The sequence below is a fragment of the Nerophis lumbriciformis genome, linkage group LG14 (assembly GCF_033978685.3).
Source record: "Nerophis lumbriciformis linkage group LG14, RoL_Nlum_v2.1, whole genome shotgun sequence".
Taxonomy (NCBI): Eukaryota; Metazoa; Chordata; class Actinopteri; order Syngnathiformes; family Syngnathidae; genus Nerophis; species Nerophis lumbriciformis.
Window position 1 is genome coordinate 17,638,573 of NC_084561.2, and position 23,647 is coordinate 17,662,219.

The following is a 23,647-nucleotide window of genomic DNA, read 5'->3' on the forward strand; positions in this document are numbered from 1 at the left end:
AAAAGTGAGCTTTTGTTAAACCAAATATTGTGGGTTTTTTTTCCATATACAACAACCTATCTAGGTTCGATAAGAGAATCGATAAGGAATCGGTTCGATAAGAGGATTCGATAATGGGCTCGAACTCGATAATTTCTTATCAAACATCATCCCTAATAACAAGTGTCATCATAATATTTGAACTTTTGTGTTTACACTATGTATTCTACACATATTAAGTGAAAAGGATGTAAAACAGGTTTGAGTGTTGCATGTGTCCATTTTTGTATTCTATTCTTTTGTTTTATTTGTATTGCTGTGAAATGATTATTTGAAAAATTAGATTAATGCAATTATTGCAATTGTAGTGTCAGAATGTCATACACCACCATTTGTGTTATATTTTACTTGTACGCACGTCATTTATTTGCTCAATACTTGGTAACATTTTGTAGAGTCCAGTCAAGATGTATTTGGTAGTGAAATTTACCACATAAATGTATAATGTAAATAAAAACCACACACACACACACACACACACACACACACACACACACACACACACACACACACACACACACTTATACATTCGCGATCAAAAGTTGACACACACTTGTAAAGAACATAATGTCATGGCTGTCTTGAGTTTCCAATACTTTCTACAACTCTTATTTTTTCGTGATAGAGTGATTGGAGCACATACTTGTTGGTCATAAAAAACATTCATGAAGGCCAAATGGGGCCTTTGGGCCTTGAGTTTGACACCTGTGCTGGAAATAACTACTTACCAGGACAAGTGACTTTTGCGGTAACTTAGAAAAACAGGAATCTAGTCAACTCACCACTGGGCGTCTTTCTCTGTTCGGCAGGAGATGTAACGCTGCACTTGAGCTTGGTTTACTCCATACATGGACAGCCAAACAAATGCACCCCCCACAGACAAGCTCCAGAAGGTGTAACGCCGTCGTGGATCGAAGTCAAAACTGTTAGAATAATTCCGAGATAACAACAATGATCATTTTAAACACTATTCTATCAATCTGTTTCATCTTCACTGATGGGAGTGTCTCCACTTACTCGTTAAAATTAAGCCGCGATCCGTTGTTGGCAATTTCCAGTACCACTGCGGGACCACCAACAAGAAGTGTGCCGTGGACCAAAATGGCCACAAAGCCTGAAACCATGACAATGATCTGGAACACATCAGTCCAGATCACAGCTTTTATGCCCCCCTATTGCAGACACAGTAGAGGAAACATTAACACAGTTGCTAGTAAATCTTGCTTACGTTAGTTAACTGTTTAATGATTTTACCAGTGTTGTGTACAGGGTGCAGATGATTCCAGTCGAGAAAATAGACAGCCACATATTGAGTCCAGTAGCTGGAAGTGAATATGCATTAAAGTAAAACAAACGCTTCACACAGCCTGTAAAATGTGTGTATAGTCATGTCAAGTCATGTAACCTCCCTTGTTTGAGGATCAGTGCTGGTGCATAGATGACAACGCCTGTGTAAAGCACCTGTGGACAGGAACCAGATAAAAGCAACTCTAAGGTGTCAAACCCACTGACAATGCTAGATATAGGTGTCCTATATCACCCAAAAGACAGATTATTCTATCACAAACTAACCGCTGTATGTGTATTGAAATACATTAATATTAAACAATTTGGTATTACATAGTAACTGTTGGAAAAATGTTTGCAGTAATGGCAATTTAGTGTGTAATGATCCACAAATATTTATAATATAATTGTAATAAAAAACGGTTAAACAGCTTTGTTGTAAGGTTTCAGCAAATGTACTCAATGCATTAGTGCAGTACAGGCCGAAAGTTTGGACACACCTTCTCATTTCAATGGGTTTTCTTTATTTTCCATGACTATTTACATTGTAGATTAGGGGTGTCAAACTCAAATACAGAGTGGGCCAAAATTTAAAACTGAACAAAGCCGCGGGCCAAGGTTGAACAAATTAAACTTTTAACAAGTTTTAACAAGTTTTGCATTGAATATTGAACAAGCAAGGCTTATATAACTTTATAGTGACATGCAAAATCCATCCATCTTCAACCGCTTATCCGGAATCGGGTCGCGGGGACAACAGCTCCAGCAGAGACCCCCAGACTTCCCTCTCCAGAGCAACATTAGCGACTTCCTCCTGGGGAATCCCGAAGCGTTCCCAGGCCAGAGAGGAGGGGAGGGATTTCAAATAATAATAATAATAATTAAAAAATATCAATGGCATATCAAATACAATTTCAATAAAAATGTAATGCCTCTTTTCTCTTTGCAGCCTTCTGAAGTAAATATCAACATTAACTTTTTCCACAGGCTAATAAATTAGAAAATAAAATAGCAATGCATAAACCAACCATTCAGGACTTTAAACTGCTCAGTTTGCAACACACTGATCTAATCTGATGTGCCCAAGCCAGATACCTGCCATCTTTTCTTGGATGCTAGTTCATTAATGTCGGGGCTCAGGCTTTGAGCTGAGGCATCTTTCATTATCAAACGAAGTAGTTCATCAGTCATTGTATCTCGTCCACCCGGACCACAGTCTTGGGGGCGTGTTTTAAAGGCACTGCGTTTATTGTCCTCCACGAGCTGTCGTCACGTCTGCTTTTCATCCATTCGGCCCGATCACAAAAAATGTACGACTTCAGCACGCACACACATGTAAATGCATTGCATACTTGGCCAACAGCGATACAGGTTACACTGACGGTGCCTGTATAAATAACTTTAACACTGTTAGAAATATGCGCCACACTGTGAACCCACACCAAACAAGAATGACAAACACATTTCAGGAGAACATCCGCACCGTACCACAACATAACAAATACCCAGAATCCCATGCAGCCCTAACTCTTCCGGGCTGCAATATACACCCCCGCAACCACCAATGCAAATAGTCATGAAAATAAAGTAAACGCATTGAATGAGAAGGTGTGTCCAAACTTTTGGCCTTTACCGTATATCTTCTTGAGAAATAACATCCTCTGGAATGGGTATTATTTTTGGAGTTCCACACTTTGGGAACAAGTATCAAATGTCCACTGCAGAGGACACTGGTTCTCATGTGTATATGCTGTACAGTGGTACCTCAGGATACATATTTTGATTGGTTAATTGGCAGCTTGTACCTCGAAAAATTTGCAAAGCAAAACATTGAAATTAATTTAAATCAATTTATTCCATGCTTGCCCTCCCCCGCTAAAACAGCACAATATTAACATGCAACATGTCTTTTGAAAATAAAACTTTTACATAAATATTGTATGAAAAACAATACAATATACTACAAAACAACTACAGTAGTTGTATGAAGTAATGTATTAATGTACAACATTTACCTTGGAGAGTGGACTTCTCTACGGCAGTGTTTATCAACCTTTTTTGAGCCAAGGCACATTTTTTTCATTGAAAAAATCCCAAGGCACACCACCAGCAGAAATCATTATAAAATGTAACTCGATATTGATAATAAAAAGTTGTTGCCGCAATTGTTGAATATGAATTTAAACAATAAGCAACCATGCATCAATATACTTGTGTCAAAGTACTGTCACGACCTGTGACATCACGCCGTGACTTATTTTGAGTTTTTGGTGTTTTCCTGTGTGTAGTGTCTTGCGCTCCTATTTTGGTGGCTTTTCCTGTTTTGTTGGTATTTTCCTGTAGCAGTTTCATGTCTTCATTTGAGCGCTATTCCCCACACCTGCTTTGTTTTAGCAATCAAGACTAATTCAGTTGTTGCTATCCTTCTTTGTGTGGACATTGTTGTCATGTCATGTACAGATGTACTTTGTGGACGCCATCTCTGCTCCACACGCTGTAAGTCTTTGCTGTCGTCCAGCATTCTGTTTTTCTTTACTTTGCAGCCAGTTCAGTTGTAGTTTTGTTCTGCATAAGCTTCAATGCCTTTTTTTAGGGGCACTCACCTTTTGTTTATTTTTGGTTTAAGCTTTAGATACCTTTTTACCTGTACACTGCCTCCCGCTGTCATCTGCATATTGTGATCACGACAAATCATGTTCCAGATGTCTACAAAGCAATTATCTACCTGCTGCCACCTACTGATATGGAAGAGTATTACACGGTTACTCTGCCGAGCTCTCGACAGCACTGACACTCAACAACGGCACATTATTTGCGGATTATAATTACTGGTTTGCAAAAAATATTTTTAACCCAAATAGCTGAAATGACAATCTCCCACGGCACACCAGACTGTATCTCACGGCACACTAGTGTGCCGCGGCACAGTGGTTGAAAAACACTGCTCTACGGTATCTCCTTTCAGCTGCTTCTCTGTCAAATACACCATCAGAAGCTCCTCCATATTTTCAAGGATAAATGTTATATATTATTTTAACGTCCTTGGCTGGCGTTATCAACAGGTATGGGTATTGTTTACATTTTAACCGGTATTAGTACCGGATCGATACGTGAAAAAATGGGAAAATATGCAAATTCTTGTAAAAAACAATTAAAAAAAAAATTCATATAGAATTTTTTAACATTCGAGTTGAACAGAATAGCAAATTTTATTTGCTATTCTGTTCAACTCGAAAGTTAAAAAATTCCATTAGAATACACATTTAATACTTAATATTCAAAAATAAGAAAATCCACAAAAACAATTCTGACACTTATTGCAGCAATACAGAACATGGGCAACATGCAAAACGCGACTTTTGTGTTGTAATGTTGATGCTCATAATTCCGGGGCTTCGTTAATGCAACCTTGCTCGCTGTAACCGTCATTGGTTCATAATTAGAAAGTGCTGTGTTGTTGTGACTAATAGCTAATGGTGTTATGAGGGCTGCTGATGACATGTTAAAGTCGGCAATATAGTTTAAAAAGAGAGTCAGCACTGAATAGAGAATAGAATAGAATATAATATATCTTAATTGTCGTTGTACATTGTAGAACAAAATTGCAAGAAAACTAATTTAGTGCAAATTCATAATGACACATAAAAAACATAACATGGTACTTAGATAAATAGATAAAAATAATACATAAAATACCAAACACACAGCTCACAAGCACAGTTTTATGCCTTGTGTTCAGCGACACTATTGCTCTCGGGTAAACCGTGTTCTTCAATTTGTTTGTCCGGCATTTTATTGTCCTGTATCTCCTGCCCGAGGGCAGCAGTTCAAAAAGTGTATGATGTTTTGGGCCTTTTTGCGGCACCGGGCACTGTACAGTTCATCTAGAGAGGAAAGAGAGCAGCCAGTGATCTTCATGACCCTCTGAAGTGCATTTCTCTCTACCGCTGTGCAGCTGGCATACCATACACACATGCAGTATGTCAACACACTCTATTGAGCAGCGATAGAAGGACACAAGCAGTTTTTGTGACAGGTGGTTCTTTCTGAGGAGCCTCAAAGGAAAGTCTCTGCTGTGCCTTTTTGATGGTCACTGAGGTGTTCGCACTCCACAACAGGTCTTCCTCGATCTGGATGCCCAGGAACCTGAAGTTAGAGACACTTTCCACATAGTCCCTGTTGATGTACAGTGGTTGGATGTTTATCGTTTTTTTCTTCCGGAAGTCCATGATCAGCTCCTTCGTCTTGGTGGTGTTAAGGACCAGGTTATTTTCCCTGCACCACCCATTCAGCTGCTCCACTTCATTTCTGTAGGCAGACTCATCCCTCCCAGAAATGAGTCCCACTACTGTGGTGTCGTCTGCAAATTTAATAGTGGTATTGCTGGCATGAGCAGGGGTGTAATCATGAGTGTAGAGGGTGTAGAGTACGGGGCTTAGCACGCAGCCCTGGGGGGAGCCGGTGCTGATGCTGAGAGGTTGGAGCCTACTCTCACCCTCAGAGCGATTTGCCAGGAAGTCCAGGTTCCAGTGGCAGATGAAGGAAGACAGTCCCAGCCCCGTCAGTTTGGGCACCAGTCTGTGGGGGAGGATGTTATTAAAAGCAGAGCTAAAATCAACAAAGAGTAGCCTTGCATAGCTCCCCTGCTGCTCTAGGTGGATCAGAGGAGTGTGGAGGGCTGATGTGATAGCATCCTCTGTACATCTGTTGGCCTTGTACGCAAACTGTTGAGAGTCCAATGCAGGTGGCAGACTTGAGGTGATGTGCCCCGAACCAGAGTTTCAAAGCACTTCATAATGATTGGTGTAAGTGCCACTGGATGGTAGTTTTCAAGCTGTTAACTGCAGGCCTTTAGAGAAGGTGGGACGATGTACTGGGACAAGGACTTGTTGAAAATCCTGGTAAAGACAACAGCCAGCTGGTCTGCACAGGTCTTAAGTACACGTCCAGGTACACCATCTGGTCCAGCAGCTTTCCTCGGGTTCACCCTCCTTAGCACCTCATGTTCCTCCAACACAAGGACGTTGTCACGGGTTGAGTGTTGTGATGCGACTGCATGTGGTTGCTCCATCTCAAAGCGAGCGAAGAAGATGTTCAGTTCCTCCGCCAGCGAGGCGTCTCCGTCAGCCACAGCGAGGTTGTTGGATTTGTAGCCGGTAATGTGCTGCACCCCCTGCCACACCTGCCTTGTGTTGTTGCTGCTGAGGTGTCCCTCTATTCTCTTCTGATACCTCTCTGATACCTCTCCTCAGGCTGGCTCTGGCAGCACTGTACTGTGCCCCATCACCACACCTAAATGCCTTGTTCCTCTCCTTCAGCAGGGTCCTGACCTCACCAGTCATCCAGGACTTTTGGTTTGGATTGGCCTCGGATGCGCTTCTCGGTCATAGCAATATCCATACAGAACTTGATACAGCTCAGCACAGATAAAGTGTAGTCCTCCAGGTCCTGCTGTTCAAAGATGCCCCAGTTTGTTCTTTAAAAGCAATCCTGGAGCTGCTGAGAGGCGCCCTCAGGCCAGATTTTAACAGTCTCAGTTGTCGGGGGAGCACTTTTTCTGAGGGGGGTGCATGCTGGGATTCACAACACTGACAGGTGGTCGGACTGGCCCAGGTGTGGTAGTGGCTTAGCCCTGTAACTATTGATATTAGAGTATGTCTTGTGCAGAGTGTTTTTTCCCCTAGTTGCACATTTAATGTGCTGGTGGATTTTAGGGAGCACAGTTTTCAGTTCTGCATGATTAAAGTCCCCAGCAATGATGGGCACCGCCTCAGGATACGTGCTTTGTTGACTGGGAAGCGATGGTTTGAATGGCAGCTTGCGGAACCTAGCCAGCACGCCAGCCCTGAAGCCCCGTTTTTGCTTCCTGTCCCTCCGCCTCCTTCTCCTGGGAAATGTAATCCATGGAGAGCCTGGTGTCCTGGCTATGTTCGCCGGTATCTCGTGTAAGCGAAGAAACTCAGCTGTGAGTTCTTGCTCACTCCATAGTCACAATTTTAGAAGTTCGGGTCGACTATAGATGTTAGTTGCCCGGCATAATGTGGCCAGACACACACATCATACAAGCAAAAATATAAAAAACTTGCACCAAAAAAGAGAGCTCTGAATCGCTGCGTCTATTTGCGCCGCCGTCTTGCATCTCACTTTATCTGTTCCCATGGTTTGAAAAACAATGTTATGTCAATTTCTAACTATAAGCCAATGCTGGTGAGTAAGGCCAAATGTTTTGGTTGGATCAAGGGATGTAACGATAAACAGTATGAATAATAAGGACGGTAAAACTCCCGACGTTTAGTATTACCGTTTTAAATTTCAATTATTTGAGATAGGCTCCAGTACCCCCCGCCACCCCGTAAGGGACAAGCCATCATGGAAAGAAAAAAAATGTAAAAAGAAAAAAAAAAAATTAAATTGTTATATGTATCCAGTGATTATACTATAAAGTTATTTTCCATTTAACTTCACCAGTTTTAGATTATTTTTATTCAAAATTGCTGAATTTTCATATTTGCCGTTCAAATACTGAGAAGAGACGGTGCGGTGATCAGCAGCCAGTTGAGGCACGTCACTGCGTTGTGCCTCAACATGGATTGCGGACTCGGCTAACTGCTGGCCTGCTGTGCAGTGAGACCGTTTTGCTATATGAATTATATTAAACATTTCCATAGTTTAGTTAGCTGAGGTATATAATGTACAGTGTATTTTGTCAACAACTGTATGTGTGTAAGTATTTCTTGTGCAGAGCAATCATAAAACTGCTGCGAAGACGCACTGTGTGAGGCTCGCAGTAATCCCGCCTCCTGGTGCTGGTTAATGCACCTCCGCCGCAGAATGCACCCCCCGACGGGAGCGCCACACCAACCAAAGCCCACACCCAAACCCTCCACGTGCAAGACCGAATCCACCCAAAAAAAGTCACTTAACAACAAGCCAAAAAGTGCAAAAACAACAATGCTCGCGACGGAGGAGCCGTGAACGACTGCAGGGACACAACATTAGGTACACCTGCAGACTGCAGCACGGATTTCATATTTCATTCATTCACAACTCCTCCAACACGAACACCACTGTTCCTGCACTTATAAGTAAAGGTAAGACTATAATAACGTTTTTTTTATTAAATGTGCTTTTTTGTGTGCTACAGTTTGTATGTGTAAAGTTAAAGTTAAGTTAAAGTACCAATGATTGTCACACACACACCCACTAGGTGCGGTGAAATTTGTCATCTGCATTTGACCCATCCCCTTGCTCACCCCCTGGGATGTGAGGGGAGCAGTGGGCAGCAGCGGCGCCGCGCCCGGGAATATTTTTTGGTGATTTAACCCCCAATTCCAACCCTTGATGCTGAGTGCCAAGCAGGGAAGAATGCTGGTATGAGTTTTTAAACATAAACCGTTAACTGCTGCCAATCAAATGGTGAATAAGATACTCTTTAGGGTTCATATGTTTGTAAATCTGACTGTGATGAAGTCAGTGCCTCACCAGTCATTAACCTCACCGCACGTCACTGATATATACACACATATATATATATATATACACACATATATATATACACACATATATATATATTATATATATATATATATATGCACATACACACACACACACACACACACACACACACACACATATATATGATGCCGCATCGACCGCTACTGCCTATTGACGCTGGCGAGACGTGGGGCCGCGATCTTGAAAAGGGCAACATCTCCATCCTCTGACAGGCGTAATTAGGTGTCAGCGCATTTAATCCATTGTAAATTTCTAAATGCTAAACTGATTTTTCAGTTTAGTTTATAGCCAGCTGGCAACAATTTTGCTGATGGGCATTAATACAGTACAATAACATTTCCTTTACAAAATACAACCAATAATGTTCACTCTTACTTGTGAAAAGTAATCCTCTTTGACCCGTTTTCCACAGTCCGCAAAATTTGAGCAAGAATATGCAGAACAATGATGTGTTTGGTGTGCTGTGGGAGATTATGTAATTTCACCTAATTGGGTTAAAAATATTTTTTGCAAACCACTAATTATAATCCGCAAATGTGCCGTTATTAAGTGTCTGTGCTGTCTCGAGCTCGGCAGAGTAACCGTGTAATACTCTTCCATATCAGTAGGTGGCAGCAGGTAGATAATTGATTTGTAAATGTCGGGAACGACAACGATGGTTTGCAGGTATAAAGGTGTCCAACGCTTAAACCAAAAATAAACAAAAGGCGAGTGCCGCTAAGAAAAGGCATTTAAGTTTAGGGATGGCTATGCAAAACGAAGCTAAAACTGAACTGGCCGCAAAGTAAACAAAAACAGAATGCTGGACGACAGCAAATTACTTACAGCGTGTGGAGCAGACGGCGTCCACAAAGTACATCCGTACAGTGCTTTTAGATCTTACAGCTGCCTTTGACACAGTCGACCACACAATTCTTTTAGACCGCCTGAGAGACTGTGTGGGTGTCAGGGGGACTGCATTAGAGTGGTTCAGATCCTACCTGTCAGAGAGGTCCTTCTCTGTCAGGCTGGGGGACGCCACCTCTTCTTCTGCTCCGCTTTACTGTGGTGTCCCCCAGGGATCTATTTTAGGCCCCATCCTGTTTTCGCTTTACATTCTCCCTCTTGGAGAGATTTTTAAGAGGCATGGAGTGTTTTATCACTTGCAGATGACTGCCAAATTTATATGCCAATTTCAAAAGGTCCCGGCCCCCTGACACCCCTTCTCAACTGTCTATGCGACGTCAAGGCTTGGTTAGCCCAGAATTTTTTAATAAAGAATGAGGGGAAAACGGAAATTTCAGTTTTTGGTCCGGCCCTCACTGATTTGGGACCATTGCAAAATTATGTGCGTCCCAAAGTCACCAGCCTTGGCGTCACTATAGACAGCGATTTTAAACTTGACAAACAAGTCAATGGCGTTTTAAAATCGAGTTTTTATCATCTTCGTCTTCTAGTGAAGGTAATACTGTTTTTATCTTTTAACCTTTTTGAACAACTCGTGCATGCTTTTATTTCAAGTCGCCTGGACTACTGCAATGCATTTTATGCTGGCATTAGCCAAAATGCTCTCTCCCGGTTGCAGTTAGTCCAGAACGCGGCAGCACGACTTTTAACAGGGGCCAGGAAACGCGAGCATACAACCCCAATTCTTCAGAGTTTGCATAGGCTCCCTGTTCATTGTAGAATTGATTTTAAAACCTTGCTGTTTGTTTTTAAAGCTTTACATGGCCTGGCACCTCAGTATATCTCAGACCTCATCCAAATTTACACTCCTGCGCGAGGTCCGAGAGCCAGCTCCAGCTCGTGGTGCCCAAGACCAGACTTAAATCCAGGGGAGACAGGGCCTTCTCTGTGGTCGGCCCTAAGCTCTGGAACACTCTGCCCCTCCATGTTCAAACTGCTCCCACAGTGGAGTGTTTTAAGTCTCATCTTAAGACCCACTTTTATTCTTTGGCTTTTAACACTACGTGAGTTGTGTGGTCCTCTGTCCTCTGTTGTCCTCTGTTTTTTTTTAATACATTTTGATTTCTATTTACTTTTTTAATTGTTTTTTCCCTTTAAAATCGTTTTTAATCATATTTATGTTTATATTGTTTTTATATTGGTTCTATATTTATTTATTTTTTGTTTTTATTCAGTCATTGGTGGAGCTAAGGATAATATTTGAATATTGTTTTTAATATTGTTGTGCAGCACTGTGGAAACATTTTTGTTGTTTAAATGTGCTATATAAATAAAGTGGATTGATTGATTGATTGATTGATTGATTGATTGATTGATTGATTACATGACAACACCAAAATAGGAGCGCAAGACTAGAACTAAAACACTACACACAGGAAAACACCAAAAAACTCAAAATAAGTCACGGCGTGATGTGACAGATCGTGACAGTACACTTACTTTGAGACAAGAGCTATAGTGATGCATGGTTGGTTATGGTTTGAATTCATATCCAACAATTGCGAGAACAACTTTTTACTGTCAATATCGGCTGCTGAGTTTCATTTTTTTAAATGTTTTCTGCTGGTGATGTGCCTCTGAATTTTTTTCAGTGACAATAAATGGGTCTTGGCTCAAAAAAGGTTGAAAAACTCTGCCTTAGGCATCTGTGTAAATGTTGCAAACAGCCCCTTTAATGTGTTTATGTTAATGAATGCAAATTTGTTCTAACATCCTGCCCGGTATAAAAATTAACTTACGTCAATAAATGAAACGTCCAAATATGACACAGTTGAAAAGAACACAAAAGTAGTTTACTACTGATTTTACATCAAAGAGTAAAACAAATTGTCTTACTGTGGCCAAAAGAAACTGGAAACTGCCGAGCAGCTGCATCCCTCTTCCAAACCTAATCTTCAGATACTGTGACAAGCAGACACCTGCACTTAGAACATGGCATAAAATCTACACACACATTCCTAACGTATCATTCTTCACCTCTTATATTTACTACCTTTGATCATCACTAGGGACCTTTCAACGATTTTGTCAAGTTATTGATTTATTTTACATTACTTCTCATGCGGAATATTCAGTTATCATACGGCCATTTTTGAACTGATTATCCACCATAGGTACAAATGTGCCGTATTTTCCGAGCTATGGAGCACAACGGTATTTAGGCCGCACCCACCAAATTTGAGAAGAAAAAAATATTTGTACATATATTAGCCGCACCGGAATATAAGCCGCAGATTTAAACCGGTACGAAATACTTTGTATATATTTATTTACATACCTTAATTGTTTACAAATGGTGCCTGTCACATGGCAGTAAATCAGCTGATCAAACAAAACAGAAGTCATCGTCATGGACCCACTAGCTGCGGAAGCTAGCTCTCCAATCAGCTAAACAGACTAAATAACTCCATGGTGACATTTTCGTGAATTTACAAAACTGAAACAATACAAAAAGAATGCCATTGTAAGTTAATAATACTAACACAGAAACTGGTAAACGTGTTCACATTAGGGATGTCCCGATTCGATATTTGGATCGGATCGGCCGCCGATATTTGCCAAAAAATGCGTATCGACAACGCATGGGAAAATGCCGATCCAGATCCAGTTTTAAATAAAACTCCGGTCCGTGTTTTCCAACGCACTGATTTAAATAATACATTCCACTTTTCTGCTGCTCCATAATTTCCGTTCCGCATTTTCCAGCACACCTTCAACACATCCATCTGTGGATTCTCAGGCAGTTGCTTTTAGCTGCTGGCATTACACTACAGGCTCTTCTCACTCTTTTCTGTGTCTCCCTCTCACAGACAGCAAGTGCATCTTCTTACACACGTCACATACTGTCTCGTCATATGTCACATACTGTCACGTCATACGTCACGTACGTTTACGTCCTCCCCGAGCAGAGAGGTAGCAGCATGGCTAACGTTAGCTGTGATGCTAGCGCAGCCGTGTGACCAACGTTCTCTCTAAGGTGCGCGCGCCTGTGCGCATAGCAATTATATGCCACGCACAAAATCAAATAAAAAAATAAGCGCATAACAATTTTCGACACACGGACACGACAGAGAGAACAGTTTTCGTCATCATTGTTCAAATATTGTGACGTCTGTCGAGACACTTATCTCAATTCGGTGCCACACGTCCACACCATCAAAATGCCGAGGCAAAAATTTCCACATAAACACCGTATGAAAAAATTAGTGATTTTTTTAGTTGTGATTTCCTTCTCTGCATGAAAGTTTAAAAGTAGCATATATTAATGCAGTATGAAGAAGAATGTTTTAATGTAGACATGCAAGCCTTGAAAGACAATTTTGAAAATCAAGACTACATTTCCTGCAAATGGGTGCATTTCTACCCTATATTTTAACTTTAGATTTATTCTCATATCAAACTCTTTTGGCTGTCTTTTTGACACTTACATCCAGCGCCCCCCTCCACACCCCAGATTATAAATAATGTAAATAATTCAATGTGATTATCTTGTGTGATGACTGTATTATGATGATAGTATATATCTGTATTTTGAATCAATTTAAGTGGACCCCGACTTAAACAAGTTGAAAAACGTATTGGGGTGTTACCATTTAGTGGTCAATTGTACGGAATATGTACTTCACTGTGCAACCTACTAATAAAAGTCTCAATCAATCAATCAAAACACATAGAATCATCATACTGCTGTGATTATATGCATCAAGTGTTCATTCAAGGCTATGGCAAAATATCCACATATATATCGTGTATCGCAATATGGCCTTAAAATATCGCAATATTAAAAAAAGGCCATATCGCCCAGCCCTAGTTCAATGATGCCATTTCTGTTTGTCATGTATAATTTTTTCTATTTTGTGTTTCTCCTTGAATAAACAGGTCAGTTTCTTGTTACCAACCATTGTGTATTATTCAAACTCACCTAATTCAGCTGGCTAGTTGTTATCAAGAGTACTAAAACCCTTTTCAACATGATTCTGACAACCAAGTAGGCTAAATAACTTTAGACTTTAATACATGCCCGGATAGGCCAGTATCGGTATCGGTCAGTATCGGTATCGAATCGGAAGTGCAAAAACAATATTGGTATCGGATCGGAAGTGCAAAAACCTGGATCGGGACATCCCTAGTTCACATATTTGCTAATGCTAACAAAACTAGCTTGATTACATTACAATAGCACATACAAATATGCATGAAAACACTCCTGCAGACATCACACATGGGACGGTTTAGTAAGTATGAATTGTTTTAGTTATATTGTAAAACTTACAAATGTTGCTTGGTGTGATGAATAAATAAGCCTTTCAAGCAGAAACGCTAGAGACAGTTTTCCTTCCGGTTGAAGGCATGAAACAAGAAGTAAATTTTCTACCTGCAGCACGTGCAGTGAGCGAACTCGAATTATGGCTGTTAGCGAAGAAAAATCCATAAATTAGCTGCACCATTTCATAAGCTGCAGAGATCAAAGCGTTGGAAAAAGTTAAAGTCCGGAAAAAATGGTGCTTAAGTTTGATTATGAGGAAAGTTGATTCTTACCTGATTGGTGCTTTTTATACGAAGGCGGAAGAAAACGGGCAGGAACAGGTAGGCCGTCAGCAGAGTGTTGATGGTCTGGCCGAGGCACATGTAGATGAATTTGAAACCAAAGCGAAAAGATTCTGATGGACCTCCCAAAACCTGGACGGCCGACATAAAGCTGGCGCAGAGGGAGAGTCCGACGGGCACCGCTGGCAAACTGCGACCGCCGGTGAAGAAGTCGTCAGTGTTTGCATTCTCTGGCTGCTTCTTCAGGGCCTGATAGAGTCCTATGGCCATGGAGATCAAGGGCATTGCAGCAAAGACCACATAGTCCGCTGTGACAAAGCTTTGTGGGGATGGATTGCTGGTTGATTGTGTCGTCATCATTCTATTTAACAGAAAGAAAACTCATTGTGTCATCTCTTATCCTTTCACTTTCAACAGTTGCACTGTATCCCCACAGCCCCACCTGTCATGACATGATATATAAAAACCAGGACTGTCAAATGAAGTATTTTAATCAGATTAATCACACTTTTAAAATATTTATTTAGTATGATTAACAACATTTTTAAATTTGGATTATTCATGATTAATCACACTATTACATTTGGATTAACCATGATTAATCACACTATTACATTTGGATTAACCATGATTAATCACAATATTACATTTGGATTAACCATGACTAATCACACTATTACATTTGGATTAACCATGACTAATCACACTATTACATTTGGATTAACCATGACTAATCACACTATTACATTTGGATTAACAATGATTAATCACACTATTACATTTGGATTAATCATGATTAATCACACTATTACATTTGGATTAACCATGATTAATGACACTATTACATTTGGATTAACCATGATTAATGACACTATTACATTTGGATTAACCATGATTAATCACACTTATACATTTGGATTAACCATGATTAATCACACTAGTACATTTGGATTAACCATGATTAATGACACTATTATATTTGGATTAACCATGATTGTAGCTGAGATAGGCTCCAGCGCCTCCCGCGACCCCAAAGGGAATAAGCGGTAGAAAATGGATGGATGGATGATTAATGACACTATTACATTTGGATTAACCATGATTAATCACACTATTACATTTGGATTAACCATGATTAATCACACTATTACATTTGGATTAACCATGAATAATCACACTATAACCTTTGGATTAACCATGATTAATCACAGTATTACATTTGGATTAACCATGATTAATCACACTAGTACATTTGGATTAACCATGATTAATCACACTATTACATTTGGATTAACCATGATTAATCACACTAGTACATTTGGATTAACCATGATTAATCACACTATTACATTTGGATTAACCATGATTAATAACAATATTACATTTGGATTAACCATGACTAATCACACTATTACATTTGGATTAACCATGACTAATCACACTATTACATTTGGATTAACAATGATTAATCACACTATTACATTTGGATTAACCATGATTAATCACACTATTACATTTGGATTAACCATGATTAATGACACTATTACATTAGGATTAACCATGATTAATGACACTATTACATTTGGATTAACCATGATTAATCACACTATTACATTTGGATTAACCATGATTAATCACACTTATACATTTGGATTAACCATGATTAATCACACTAGTACATTTGGATTAACCATGATTAATGACACTATTATATTTGGATTAACCATGATTAATGACACTATTACATTTGGATTAACCATGATTAATCACACTATTACATTTGGATTAACCATGATTAATCACACTATTACATTTGGATTAACCATGAATAATCACACTATAACCTTTGGATTAACCATGATTAATCACACTATTACATTTGGATTAACCATGATTAATCACACTATTACATTTGGATTAGCCATGATTAATCACACTATTACATTTGGATTAACCATGATTAATCACACTAGTACATTTGGATTAACCATGATTAATGACACTATTACATTTGGATTAACCATGAATAATCACACTATAACCTTTGGATTAACCATGATTAATCACACTATTACATTTGGATTAACCATGATTAATCACACTATTACATTTGGATTAGCCATGATTAATCACACTATTACATTTGGATTAACCATGATTAATCACACTAGTACATTTGGATTAACCATGATTAATGACACTATTACATTTGGATTAACCATGATTAATGACACTATTACATTTGGATTGACCATGATTAATCACACTATTACATTTAGATTAACCATGATTAATCACACTATTACATTTGGATTAACCCTGATTAATCACACTATAACATTTGGATTAACCATGATTAATCACACCATTACATTTGGATTAACCATGATTAATCACACTACTAAATTGGATTAATCACGATTAATCACAGGTAATAACTCGCTTGCATAGTTTGAATTAACTTTGAAAAAGACCCCAATATTTGAACACAAATGCAGTTCTATTGTCAGAATGTCATACAACAACATTTGTTAAATGTTTTACTCAAAATCAGATAATTGATTTGTCAAAAACTTGGTATCATTATTATAATGTCTCTGTGGGAGTATATTTTGAAGTGAAATTTGCAAGCGAGTACACCATACTTGCCAACCTTGAGACCTCCGAATTCGGGAGGTGGGGGGTGGGGGGGGCGTGGTTGGGGGCGTGGCTAAGAGGGGATAAGTATATTTAGTTAGAATTCACCAAGTCAAGTATTTCATATATATATATACATATAAGAAATACTTGACTTTCAGTTAATTCTAGCTATATATATAGTTATTTTATTATATATATATATATATATATATATATATATATTGTCCATCCTTGTTCTATTCTCTGTCACTATTTTTCTAACCATGCTGAACACCCTTTCGCAGGTACCCAGAAAGGTTTCAAGTACCACCAAAAAAACTGAATCTCTGAAGACAGTATACAAATCTGTGTTAAAGGTGTACAAATACTGTTTGAATAATAAGTATGTTATTGTTTACAAATGAGGGTTAAGAGTTCAGTACTAAAAAAAAAAAAAAAAAAAAAATGTGGCTTAAGTACAGTTTTTTAATTGAGCTGCTGCATTTTTTGGTTGGGTTGTTTATTTATTTTGAGTAACTTCTACAATTCTAAAAGGGGAGGAATGTAATAGTGATCTATGTTTGTCTGTTGCCATCTCCTGGTGAATGTTGGCTATAGCGTACTGGGGTTACTTTTTGGTTGGCCAACGATTTACGTGGTGTTGCGCACCTGACGTCAAGTGTGTGAGTCTGTTCTGAAGTCTACAGTAAAGAGACGTTCTTCATCACCTCGCCTGGTTATTGCCTCCAACTCAATATATTACAACAACATTGCTGTTTACGGCAGACGAACTGCTTTACGGTAGAATAAAACATGACTGCTGTTGTTGTGTGTTTTTACCGCGCTGGGAGGACGTTAATGAAACTGCCTAACAATAAACCCACATAAGAAACCAAGGACTCGCCCTCGATCATTCTACAGTTATAACGTGTTTGGGCAGGCAGCTGTTTATATTGTGGGAAAGCAGACGTGAATACAGGCTGTTGACACGTCACTCAGGTCCGCATGAAGCTGGAGGGGGCGGGGCTTCCAGCTCCGCCTGAATTTCAGGAGATTTTCGGGAGAAAATTTGTCCCGGGAGGTTTTCGGGAGAGGCGCTGAATTTCGGGAGTCTCCCGGAAAATCCGGGAGGGTTGGCAAGTATGGAGTACACCCAGGGTGGGCCCTGTGGCTCGAGGGGTTTTGTAGGTCCCCCTCAAACCTCAACAATCCCCTGCCCGGAAAACAGTTTGAAAAAATAAATCATGAGTTTACTCATTTGAACAACAACAATGCAAAAATATCATCCATTAAAAAGAAAAAAATGTTCATGAATACATCTCCATCGCAACGGGTGCATGCACATTTGTGCGAGTGTAACAGAGGAGCCTGTGCTTTTATTTCAGTAGTCAGCACGCTCGCCTCTCACAAGAGCGACCTGGGCTCGCGACCCCCTCGGAGCAGTAAGAAAAAACAATGCAAACGAGAGAATCGCTACATGAAGCAGAGCTGATTGACCGCTCTGAACACCCAACATTGCATTCGGCCGTCAAAATCGGGGGGCCCTAATTGGGTAGGGGCCCAGGGTTACAGCTCAGGCAAGCCCGTGCACACCAACCAGCAACCCGCGCCATGTAAAACAGATAAGGTAGAAGAGCATGTGTGATTAATCAGTATATACACATGAATAGTGTGATCATTTTTAAATGCAAACAAAGTACTAATATGATCCAATTTAAGAAATTGTTCAGACACCAAGTGTTCACAAAGTACAAAGAAGAATATTGATAAACATATAATAATCTTATCCATCTCATAGGTGAAACATAAATTACTTAACTATTTATTCATGAGATCTTTAATTATTGTTTATTTATTTAATAATTGTTTACTTACTTATTGTATATTAATTTATTAATTAACTAATGTATTTATTCACTGTAGTGTTACAAATAGAGAACAAAAATGGGTTCAAACTGCTATGATAAGAAAAGGGGTAGGATTAAAAAAGCTCTGTTTCTTCCTACTTCTTTTCGGACTTGCTGTAATGAAACAAATGGAAATATGTGATGTATTGCATTGTAATTATCTGCATGTTCGAATTAAACTAACAGCAACCAACATTTAAAACACTAACTTGAGGTCTACATAACATGTAATAGTGGATATTTGGTCGAAATGTCGGCTCGGATGAGAAACCCTGGACCGGCCGCACCCGCACCTGCTCAGCCCGGTGACGCCAACATGTGGTGAATCCTTCAAACTTGGGTTTCCCGGTGTGCGGCGACGCCGGTATCATCTCCTACCAGAATTGGTCTGGTAAACGCTAGATCAGTGGCAAACAAAACGTTTCCACTCAGGGATTTTTTCGAGTCACGCTGTCTCGACTTCCTATGCATAACGAAGACGTGGCTTGGTGCCGGAGAGTTCAGTGTTTTCTACGAACTTCTGTCGGCAGACTGTTGTTATTTTAACTCTCCTCTTACCTCAGGCCGGGGAGGAGGAACGGCAACACTTTACAAAAATGACTATAAATGTAAGCAATGCTTTCCTTTGTCATTTTTCGCCAGTTTTGAAATGACTTTATTTGAGGTGTGTTGCAGTGACTTACCGCCCGCCACAATACAATAAGGACTTCATCAATGACTTTTCGGACGAGGGGATAGAAAGAGAAAGAAAAAAAAAAAAAAAAGGGGAGTACCTTAAATGCATTGACTTAAGTGTCCGCATTTACTCCATTCAAACAGCGTTCCGGCCCAGTACATAATATATGCAGCTTCTACAAGTACACAGAAGTGGATGCAAGTCATACTTATTCCACAGCCATACAGGTCACACTGACGGTGGCCGTATAAAAAACTTTAACACTGTTACAAATATGCGCCACACTGTGAAACCACACCAAACAAGAATGACAAACACATTTTGGGAGAACATCCGCACCGTAACACAACATAAACACAACAGAACAAATACCCAGAAGGCTTTGCAGCACTAACTCTAACTCAATATACCCCCCTCACCACCTCAACGCCCCCCCCCCCCCCCCACACACACACACACCTAAACCCCGCTGCACGCGCCCCCACCCCCTCCATCTACCGAATTCGGAGGTCTCAAGGTTGGCAAGTATGCTAATACTACAAATCCCATAATGCTCTGCTGTTATTTTGGCACGCCAGCCATGCGCTCTCCTCTGGGTCAGTAGCGATCCGTGTTGCTTCGGCTGAAAGCCAGCCGGCTCACCCCGCCGCCCCGTGCCTCTCTCCCAGACGTGCTGCGGCTTCATTCTACAACTGTCAGTGTCACTGTGTTACCCGTACCAAAAATGGCGAAAAGGAAGAGCGAAAACAGAACTTTTCTGGACAGGTGGGAGACAGAATATCTGTTTATATATGTAAAAGACAGACCTGTTTGTCTCGTTTGTGGAGCCAACGTGTCGGTAATTAAGGAGTACAACATTAGGCGACACTATACCTGGTTTAGGATAGGCAAATATAAGCTTTGGCTTCAGCCTATTCCTTTTTCGGTCATTCTTTTTCTTTTTGTGTGTAAATGTGTATGATTGTTAAATATGTCTAATCTGTACTGTTAAACTGGTCACACAGAATGGTTAATGGTTGATGGTTGATTATATGACCGAAATAAACTTATTTCATTCATTCATTGCTTGTTCCATATCCATGTTTGATTCATTCATTATTGTTATTTTATTTTTAAATTTATTATTAGCCTGCGGAAAAAGTTTATTTTGATATTTACCTCAGAAGGCTGCACATTGAAAAGAGGCATTAAATTTTTATTTAAATTTTATTTGATATGCCATTGATATTTTTTAATTATTATTAGTTATATAAGCCTGTTCAATATTCAATGCAAAACTTGTTTGGGTCCCTATTAAATGGTTAATTTGTTCAACCTTGGCCCGCGGCTTTGTTCAGTTTTAAATTTTGGCCAAATCTGTATTTGAGTTTGACACCCCTACCTTAGTGTAACATTATTTGAAGATGTCTCAACAAGTAAATACAAAGGCTCACCCAATACAGTAAGCCTATTTTGTTTTAGTAACAAAAGTCACTTATCATTCCTTAATATTAAACAAACTACACTGAATTAGTCCCAGAAACTGTAGTATATACACATTTCATCAGCAATATACACAGATTAATAATTAACTACGCACAGTACCTTTCTATATATTTAACACTGTTGATGCAGTTAGCATCCGCTTCGTCATCGGCAGTGCAATTAGCTTTAGCATTAGCTTGGTCATGTATAAAGCCTTGTCGAATGAAAAGACACATATCATAAAAATATACTCTTTCAAACGTGTTTAAACAGTATAAAGATCTATTCGGGGGTAAAACTATTTACATAAAGACACTTGTACCTGAGAAGGGAGATGTTTTGAGTATACAGATACGAGGACACAACTTTGTTCTGCTCACGTCTGTATTGACTGCCAGCAGGAAGTCAGGTGTCCTCTAGTATAGCTCCCAGCACAACGCGTACCCTGCTGGAGCCGTCCAGTACTACAATGGCTCTTATTAAAGGGGAACATTATCACCAGACCTATGTAAGCGTCAATATATACCTTGATGTTGCAGAAAAAACACAGTATATATTTTTTTAACCGATTTCCGAACTCTAAATGGGTGAATTTTGGCGAATTAAACGCCTTTCTAATATTCGCTCTCGGAGCGATGACGTCACAATGTGGCGTCACAATGTGGCGTCACATCGGGAAGCAATCCGCCATTTTCTCAAACAACGAGTCAAATCAGCTCTGTTATTTTCCGTTTTTTCGACTGTTTTCCGTACCTTGGAGACATCATGCCTCGTCGGTGTGTTGTCGGAGGGTGTAACAACACGAACAGGGACGGATTCAAGTTGCACCAGTGGCCCAAAGATGCGAAAGTGGTAAGAAATTGGACCTTTGTTCCGCACACTTTACCGACGAAAGCTATGCTACGACAGAGATGGCAAGAATGTGTGGATATCCTGCGACACTCAAAGCAGATGTATTTCCAACGATAAAGTCAAAGAAATCTGCCGCCAGACCCCCATTGAATCTGCCGGAGTGTGTGAGCAATTCAGGGACAAAGGACCTCGATAGCACGGCAAGCAATGGCGGCAGTTTGTTCCCGCAGACGAGCGAGCTATCGACCCTAGCTTCCCTGGCCTGCTGACATCAACTCCAAAACTGGACAGATCAGCTTTCAGGAAAAGAGCGCGGATGAGGGTATGTCTACAGAATATATTAATTGATGAAAATTGGGCTGTCTGCACTCTCAATGTGCATGTTGTTGCCAAATGTATTTCATATGCTGTAAACCTAGTTCATAGTTGTTAGTTTCCTTTAATGCCAAACAAACACATACCAATCGTTGGTTAGAAGGCGATCGCCGAATTCGTCCTCGCTTTCTCCCGTGTCGCTGGCTGTCGTGTCGTTTTCGTCGGTTTTGCTTGCATACGGTTCAAACCGATATGGCTCAATAGCTTCAGTTTCTTCTTCAATTTCGTTTTCGCTACCTGCCTCCACACTACAACCATTCGTTTCAATACATTCGTAATCTATTGAGCCGCTGAAATCCGAGTCTGAATCCGAGCTAATGTCGCTATAGCTTGCTGTTCTTTCCGCCATGTTTGTTTGTATCGGCATCACTATGTGACGTCACAGGAAAATGGATGGGTGTTTATAACGATGGTTAAAATCAGGCACTTTGAAGCTTTTTTTAGGGATATTGTGTGATGGGTAAAATTTTGAAAAAATCTTCGAAAAATATAATAAGCCACTGGGAACTGATTTTTAATGGTTTTAACCATTCTGAAATTGTGATAATGTTCCCCTTTAACATCACAATAACAGAGTGGTTATAATAAGTACATACAGGTTTTTTTTATTTCCAGACACGATCAAAAATAAACTTAATGAAGTTTATATAGATTCAGCCGGTCACAAAATAAGGTACACCAGAACACTTGCAAATCAATTAAAAATGTCACTGCATGTCGCACAACAGTATTATCATGTGCATGACCTTATTAGATATAAATAATACTTTATTCTATATTTTTTGTGTTTACTCATAGCCTGAAGCACCCTGGCTGAGAGCTTTACCTAATGGTCCAATTAGTTCGTTGCGGTGACATCACAACGTAGCCCAGGTTATCAGCAAAAAAAGACATCCAAAACTGCTTGGAAATTCACACCAAAATGCATGAACCTTATGATTTGACGCTTTGGCATTGTTTAACACAATATCCAACATTATAACAACATGTATAAGTCAGAAAAGATTAAAATCCTCATAGGTTCCCTTTCAGGTGAATAAATGGGACTAAAGATTATTTGATAACAACAATACAATGAAAGTGAATTATTACGGTTTTTTTTAAATCATCTTAATGAACCTGTTTTAACCCTGTAAGACGCAAATATAGAAAAACCTAAAAAAAAAATTAAAAAAAAGTTGACCTTTTAGATGTTGTTGTAGAAGGCTTTTGAACACAATACAAGGGTAGAATGTATACTATCCATATAGAGAAAATACTTCAGTGATGTAGTGGAGGGAATACAACCTGTTTGAGCCCACTGCAACAAGCCAGCTATTTTTACTACCACATTCACCCAGTGTTGTATAATTGCAACAATTATATAACAAGGTCTAAATGAAATTTGATACATCTGTTCCACAATAACTACATATGTACA

The 23,647-nt window shown here is 39.7% G+C and overlaps 1 protein-coding gene across 1 annotated transcript in view; it reads right to left on the reverse strand.

Annotated features, from left to right (window-relative positions):
* The window catches only part of LOC133616555 (sodium/iodide cotransporter-like), a 52,901-nt gene that overhangs the window by 27,873 nt on the left and 1,381 nt on the right, over window positions 1–23,647 (reverse strand). Inside the window, exons 3-8 of the mRNA XM_072914634.1 lie at window positions 14,326–14,695; window positions 11,623–11,688; window positions 1,449–1,500; window positions 1,294–1,361; window positions 1,057–1,211; window positions 822–962 (exon numbers count right to left, since the gene is read on the reverse strand). Coding sequence (XP_072770735.1) covers window positions 822–962; window positions 1,057–1,211; window positions 1,294–1,361; window positions 1,449–1,500; window positions 11,623–11,688; window positions 14,326–14,694 — 851 coding nt within the window. The 5' untranslated portion in view covers window position 14,695. The remainder of the gene's footprint in view (window positions 1–821; window positions 963–1,056; window positions 1,212–1,293; window positions 1,362–1,448; window positions 1,501–11,622; window positions 11,689–14,325; window positions 14,696–23,647) is intronic.